General features: G+C 37.8%; 1 protein-coding gene across 1 annotated transcript; it reads left to right on the top strand.

The window, feature by feature from the left end:
- Positions 1–2541: 2541 nt before the first annotated feature.
- LOC126452258 (striatin-interacting protein 1-like) lies at positions 2542–7504 on the top strand. Its single transcript, XM_050091050.1, has one exon. It carries the CDS (start codon positions 2610–2612, stop codon positions 4992–4994), a length of 2385 nt encoding a protein of 794 aa, XP_049947007.1. The 5' UTR covers positions 2542–2609; the 3' UTR covers positions 4995–7504.
- Positions 7505–8287: the final 783 nt, after the last annotated feature.

Here is an 8287-nt window from a genome sequence, read left to right on the forward strand (position 1 = left end):
GCTCGGTCAGCGGCTGCACAGGCGGTAGGAGTTTAGCAGCATGAGGCCCGACCTAGCACGGCTCCTCCAGACGCTGCTGCTCGTGACGACGCCGGGAGTCGCCTGTGCAGCGGTGAGCAATGCCCTCCGCCGGCCAGCCCTCTGGGACAGCGTCACTGATGACGTCGATGTAACAGCGACGAAACGCCCAATCGGGCGAACCGAATGCCGACGCCCACCTCTGATACCCTTAAATAGTGCAGACCACTGCTGAATCCGCCGGTTACGCAGCGCTGTATTTATTAGAAGGTTCTCGAAGAATTGTCTAATGCAACCGCGTCACACGCGGCCCGCGCCTGCGTAATTCTGCTAATGCCGCGTTCTGGCTGTTGATGGCTGTCGCGCACGTACACACATACCGACGCTCGTTGCAAAACTGTGTCACCTGCATAACGCGCTGGCCAGCCTTTGCCGCCATCTGCTGTAAGGCTGGCGCATCGTGCACTGAAACACACTAAATCACAATTTCTCACCATATTTCCTAAAAATAACCCCTTGTCCTCTACAGCAGCTTAAAGCACTTAATAAAGACAGGGCCTCCAGTCCAAGTGGTATACCACTCCGGTTTCTTTCAGCATACACTGATGCAATAGCTCCATATTTGTCAATCATATACAACTGCTTGCTCGTTGGAAGTTCCTGAAATTTGCACAGTGCGCAACAGGAAGGAAGGTAATAGGAGTAATTCGCTGAATTTCGGACCCTTATCGCTAATGTCGATTTGCTGTTGTAAATATTTGCCATGTATTGTTGTAAATATTTGTCATGTATTGTTATTTTTCTGACATGTTCTACATCCTGGAGTACCTCCTCACTACGGATCAATTGGAATGAAAGTAAATCTAATCTAATCTAATCTGCAGTAGGATTTGGAAAATATACTGTGCCCAAACATTGTGAAAAATATTGAAGAAAATGATTTATTGGCAAACAGTCAACACAGGATTATCTATATCTACATATAATTTACAGAATAAATCACCCAGATCTAATGGATGTAAATTCAACTAAATATTTGAGGACTGCAATTATGATTAACTTAAATTGGAACGATCGCATGGGTAATGTTGAAGGGGAAAGCAAACCAAAGACTGCAATTCATTAGCAGAACACTTAGAAAATGCAACAGGTCCACTAAACAGACTGCTTACACTACGCTTGTCCGCCCTCTTGTGTAGTATGGCTGTATGGTGTGGGATCCGCCTCAGTTAGGATCGACAGAGGACATAAAAAAAGTTCAAAGGGAGGCAACTCGTTTTGTGCTATCGTGAAACAGCATAGACAGTGCCACGAATATGATAAGCCAATTGGCTTGACAATCATTAAGACAAAGGCGTTTTTTGTTCTGGCAGAACTTTCTCATGAAATTTTGATCACCAGTTTTCTCTTCAGAGTGTGAAAATTTTTTGTTGGCGCCCACGTTCATAAGAAGGAATGATCATTATAATAAAATAAGAGGAATCAGAGTTCTCAAAGAAATATATAAACGTTTGTGTCCCCGCGCGTTCTTCGAGAGTGGAACGGTAGAGAAGTAGCTTGGAAGTGGTTCGATGAACCCCCTGCCAGGCACTTAATTGTGAATTTCAGAGTCATAAGTACTGTAGATCCTGTATGTAGTGCACACAAATGCGTCTATTTTGTCAATGGAAGTCATGATGAGGATACTGTGGTTGTATGGTACAATAGCTATCAGCCACTATATTGACATCTTTAAAAACTATATCGTTATTTGCCAAAACCAGTGCTGTGCGAGACTATCGGAATCAAATGGCTGCAGGACACTAATATGAAGAAATATTGTCAGTGAAATCTACTTGAAAATTATTTTTTCAACAGATCACGCTACGTAATACTTGGCCTTTTCAGTGTAATAACTGCCTTTTACCAGCGCAGTCACAGAACTAAAAGCGCCTCTCTCGTCATAAGCTTATGTTGAAACATGTGACACTGTGAGCTTTTTTTCAGTTTTGAACAGCACATAGAACGCAGTTTGATATTTTACACTGTGACTGTGCTGCTAAAAGCAGATGTTACAGTATAAATGTAACATAATCATATTTTAAGTTATACAAAAACGTAAACGTTTCTGGTAAAGAACTGGAAGACATCAGTGGCGCCATGGCACTTAAATACGTACAACAGAAGACCAGTAATTCGTCTTATTAATGTACGGTTCCCTAATTTTATTCAAACCTGGTGATGACAGAGAACAGTAAACAATTAAAATATGCCATCAGTTTATTAATTGTTAGCCGTCGCACAACTTTTCGACACAAATATTTTTCTGTGATAATAATGAATTCTACGCTTCTGTGAAAAAGGAAGCTGTACACTTAAATAGGTTTTGACAGTTTTCTGTTGAATTAAATCAGCAGTATTTACGTCGGTATGGTGAAAATTTTACTAAATATCTTACGTTGTTTCTATTCTAAATTTAAAGTCTCTTATGAAAAGTCGATTGCTCGACAGTCAAAATCTTTGGCAATGTTTTGAAGTATTATGGAGTGTCAAGATCCTAAGTTAATGTTTTGAATTGTGATTGTGATTGTTTGTATGTATTAATCGAGGCTATGGATGCAAACGGTAATGGAAAACGCATAGTTACGAAGTTTAGAGACTTGCTAAATAGACAACGGCAAGATTCAGAGGGTGGTCCTGAATGTCCAGATCTTGATTTTGTGTACGACGATGCGGATAATATGATCAACGAAATCGCGGAACTGTACAGCTACACAGAACAACCTGAATTTCAACATAATCTCAAGGCGTTTGAAGATCAAATGAAGGAATATAAGTTAGCTCCATTTTGGCAGAAGCTATCGGAAGTCCAGCAAAGATCTGTTGTAATGAAATTGCTAGACCAGTTGGAAGTGTCAAATAAATCTTTGCGTATGAAGGCTGCACGATGTATACTGTATTTGGCGCAGGGTTGCTGGGCAGAGCTACAGTCAGACGCTGAACAGCAAGAGTGGTCTTTGAAGAACATCATGTTACTCTATGAATGTGGGGTTTTAAGCACGTTTGTGGAACTATTAAATATAGAAATAGAAAACTGTACTTCGGCTGCAACGGACTCCAGAAAACTTACAGTAAGTTTAGCGGATTCAACAGATTTGAGAATTATACTAAGCGTTTTGTATTTAATGATAGAAGTTATGCGTGTGGATCAAGATGACGATTGTGAACAGTGGAAAATAAATCGTGAAGCATTCAGAGGTGAGTTGGGAAATCCCCTGGGGGACGAGCTGCTGGTTGTAAAACTTCTTGGTATGGTGACACGTTTCTGTAGTGGCTCTGCACCACATTTTCCTATGAAGAAAGTACTCCTGGTGCTGTGGAAAACAATACTAGTTTCGTTGGGTGGTATGGACACATTAAGGCAACTTAAACAGCAGTATCGTGAGCAGGCTGGCCTAAGTGCAACACAAGATACAATGGAAGTAGTTCGCACAATGAGGGCATCGTCACCACCTGCTAGTGCTGCAGACTTGCTGGAAGCACAGAATCAAAAAAGAAACAATCGACCATTCCGCAGGAGTCTAATGAAACAGAGTTCACTTGATGAAATATCTGGGATGGAATTTGAATCCTCATATCAAGCAGACGAGGAAGTACGTGACTTTGAAGAAAGACAGGCAATGGAAGAAGCAGGAGAAGTTCCACAACCACCAAGCCCAAGACCGAGCACACCAATTCCATCAAAGAACAAGGGCCTTCCGTGGGCACCAAAAGCTCGGCAGAAGGATCTCGATATGTTTCTTGAAAATACAAGAGTTAAATTTGTAGGTTTCCCATTACAAGGCGATAGAGAATCACTAGCTGGACTGCCCCATCCAATACACGAAGGTGTTGAGGTTCTGAAACATAACATGTATACTTCGCTGGCGGAGATACAGATACAGAAAGAAGAAGAAATTGCAAGAAATCCTTTATCAACTGTGGAACCCCCTATTCCAATGACACCAACGGAGGTATTATATCAAGGAATGTTACCAAATTTGCCCCAGTACATGATTGCATTACTTAAAATTCTGCTCGCTGCAGCTCCAACATCAAAAACCAAAACTGACTCTATAAATATTTTAGCAGATGTTCTTCCAGAAGAGATGCCAATGACTGTGTTACAATCCATGAAACTTGGCATGGATGTTAGTAGACACAAAGAGATCATAGTAAAAGCTGTTTCAGCAGTACTCCTTTTGTTATTAAAACATTTTAAAATCAATCATATCTACCAGTTTGAATTTATGTCACAGCATTTAGTTTTTGCCAACTGTATACCTCTCGTATTGAAATTTTTTAACCAAAACATTATCGCGTATGTAAGTGCAAGAAATTCAATTCCTATTTTGGACTTTCCAGCATGTGTCATTGGCGACCAACCAGAATTGACTATAGAGAGTCTTGAAATTGGAGAGAATCAGCAGTATTCATGGCGCAATATATTTTCGTGCATCAATCTCCTCAGGATACTTAATAAACTAACAAAATGGAAACACTCGCGTATCATGATGCTTGTCGTGTTTAAATCAGCACCAATCTTAAGGCGCACCCTAAAAGTTCGCCATGCAATGATGCAGCTGTATGTTTTAAAATTACTGAAGATGCAAACAAAATATCTGGGTAGACAGTGGAGAAAGTCAAACATGAAAACAATGAGTGCAATTTATCAGAAAGTTCGACATCGGTTAAATGATGATTGGGCATATGGGAATGATCAAGATGCACGTCCCTGGGACTTCCAAGCAGAAGAATGTGCTTTACGCTCTTGTGTTGACAGGTTTAATAGTAGACGATATGGCTCAGGATCAAGTGACCCTGAATTTGAACCCATGGATCACTGTGTAACAAGTGTGCTTGGACAGCCGTTTGAACTCACTGACTATTTTAAGCAGCATTACGAAGTGTGGCTACAGAGTGAAGTATTTGACAGATCATTCGGAGATTTCTTCTGACAGCAAAGATTTATTCTGTGTCATAATAGTATCAAAATGAATGAAATTGAAACATCATGTTAAAAAAATATACATTCATTTTTCCATTCATATGTCGTTATGTGTTTGGAAGAAGCATGGTAATTAGTTTTCAAATTTCTTTTTGAAATGAGGGAAATGAATACCAGTGATGGATTCCAAAACCTGCAATCTTATTGCACTGATATTCATATCAAGTTTGCCATGTCTGTTATACTGCTTCTCAGGTAGGTTATATCTGTTTCTTCTGCTCTCGCATTCGACATGTTCATTCACATGTGCCATCTGGAGAAGATTCAGAAAATGTTTTAATATTATTGGAAATTCATTGAATAATAATAGTGATTAAATTTATTACTCATGGGCACTTCCTTGCAATAGTTCATACTACCAAGCTTTCTTTTGGATGCATGACGTGCATTTAGATCAAACTTTTTTTTGATAATGTAACTGTGAACAAAACTGAAATAATACTGACACTGTTTTACTTTTATTAATCAGTGAATAAGTGACACATGCAGTGATCTCTAGATACCCATTCATGATACTGTAATGCAGTATTCTCCAAATACCACTTAACAGTTGATGATTGATTGCCCCCCTTGGAAACCATAAATATTTTCTTACGAATGGCTATTGAGGCTAACCACAAAAGGAAGTATTTGTTTTCCTTTGTCGTAATTTTACCTGACTGTGGTTTTATGATGAATTAAACCCTGTCATGTAACATGGTAAGGATTATATTAAGATCATTAGAGCAGTTATATTTCACTCTCTGACCTACTCTTTAAGTCATTGTTTTGTGCAGGATCAAGTTTGATTTGAGTCTAATCACATCCACAAAACATAATGTGAAATGCAGACATAGGTGTAGCCTGATGACCATGATGCCACATGAAACTCTTCCTCCTCCTCCTCCCCCCCCCCCCACCCCTCCCCCACACACAAAAACCTCATCACATGAAATTGTGGAACACATGTTGTATGTTTCTCTCTTTCCATTTCTTACGCTGCAGTCTCAGTACACTACAGTCTCAGACAGCAGTAATTGAACAGCAAGTTTTCCTATAACATGATTATTTATTATCTGGTGGCAACAGAAAAGTGTAGATGTGTGAAACTATACCACATTCAAGCCAATAATTTTTTTCTTTGCATTTTGTGTGGCTGTATTCCTGTTTTATTCCTGTAACATAGCTTCTAAGTCTTACTTTTGGGTTTCCTGATTTTTTTTTTTATTTTTATTTTATATATATATATATATCTTGATCTCTGTCGGACCTAGTGGTCTAGCAGTAAAGCATGTGTCTGGAACTTCTTCACTTTATTGCATTACTTTATTTAGCCATTTGTTTCTCAGATATAAATACAAAAGTGCACAAAAATCACATAAGTGATACTCATGAATGTACCTGGCAGGGACATAGGCCTCCTCAACAGCATTTATAACTGATATATCTTCGGAATGAAGACATTATGATTGGAAGACTACATATAAGAAATACAACAAAATGGTGAGAATGTCAAACGATGGGGTGCTAATGAACAACAAAAAGGAAGACGTAATGCATATGTGAAGCAGCCACAATGCACAAGCTGTACTCGCTATCAACTTTCTGTTATCTTTTTCCTGGGACTGTGTTGATTTTACATCTCCAGCTGGTATGAGGAGATATTGACCACTGTATGTTTTTAATAGTATCACTATTTAGAAAACATGTAAAAAACGAAAACTATGTATAGTTTCTGTTAAAAAAAGTACTTGATACAAATTTCAATACAGGTTCCTTTGTATTTTAAGCAAAATTCTGTGTTTATTGCCTCACATTTGTTGTAATTGAATTTACATTTTAGTAGACTCTAATTTAAACCATTTTATATGGGTCATAAATGACATTAGAAAGTATGCAAAAAATAGAGTACAAAATACATTTAATAAACATTGTTAAGACCAACACTTTCATGCACATGGAGATTAATATCTTACACTCTTGAAGGACCATATACAAACCGTCTGTTTTACTCTTTAAATCAACAAACATTTGCAGGTAGCATATGTAGACTTCTTCGTTGCTTATATGATTTTTTAAGTGTATCATAGACAAAACACAGTAGCTCACTGGTGAGCAAAAAAGTATTTTTAAAGGATGTAAGGATGTGTCCACCATACCTGCAGGGGCAAATGTATCAGTTTCGTAATGTTTTCTAAATTTCTCTGTTATAAAATTTCTCCTATTATATAAAATCTTAAATTTGTGGAAAAATTTTACTTTTCACTTTAAAAAAAATCAGCTGAAATAAGCTAAAATGTACACCATGGAGAACTATAGAAAATAATGTGAGATCCTAACTGTAATCCTTGTAATGATGTTTTATATGTATAGATGGAATCTCATGTTACTGAAGTAATTGTAACTGTTGTATTCAAGATTGTAATATATTTGTAAGATTGAGATTTAATTTATTGACAAGCATTAAAGCAGCACAACTTACATTGCTCTTTGTTTTATTGTCTTATGAATCATACATGTTGAGGGGAAAGTTCTTCATCCAGAATTATTGGTTAAAGCAGTAAATGGTGAATGGGTGGTATTCCAAACTTCATCATAAAGAAATAATTATAAATATTACAGAACACATTGCACGGGCAATAAGTTCATTCTTTTCAACAGGAACCTTTCCAGACTGTTTTAAAATTGCCAGAGTGATCCCTGTTCATAAAAAAGGTGAAAAACAAAGTTAAAAAACTATAGATCAGTCACTTTATTATCAGGTTTTGCCAAAATATTGAAGGAGTCATGTTCAGCAGATTAATGAAATTCCTGGCCAAGAGCAAAATCCTCACTGATAGTTTCTAGAAAAATAAATCTGACTTGTGCCATCTACAATTTTCAAAATGCTATAGAAGCAGTGGACAAAATCTAAGCAAAGCTTTTGACATCTTGTACTGCAGAACCCTCTTGGAAAAGCTCCAAAAGTATGGCATTTAAGACTGCATTAACATGGATCTCTTCATACTTAACAAATCAGAAACAGAAAGTAGTAATAAGACATGAACTAAATGATAGCACTAGAACCTTTTTTTCAGATTCAGGAATAATAAAAAGTGGAGTCCCTCAAGGATCCATTGTTCAGCATATTCTTTTCCTCCTGTATGTGATCAAACAAGATCTAAGCACTGTCACAAATAAATACTTTTTTGCAGGTGACAAGAGCATCCTTTGTACAGGGAGAACCTCAGGACAACTACAAGCAGAGGTAAATAAAGCTACAGA

This window comes from Schistocerca serialis, unplaced genomic scaffold, assembly GCF_023864345.2.
Source record: "Schistocerca serialis cubense isolate TAMUIC-IGC-003099 unplaced genomic scaffold, iqSchSeri2.2 HiC_scaffold_843, whole genome shotgun sequence".
Lineage (NCBI taxonomy): Eukaryota > Metazoa > Arthropoda > Insecta > Orthoptera > Acrididae > Schistocerca > Schistocerca serialis.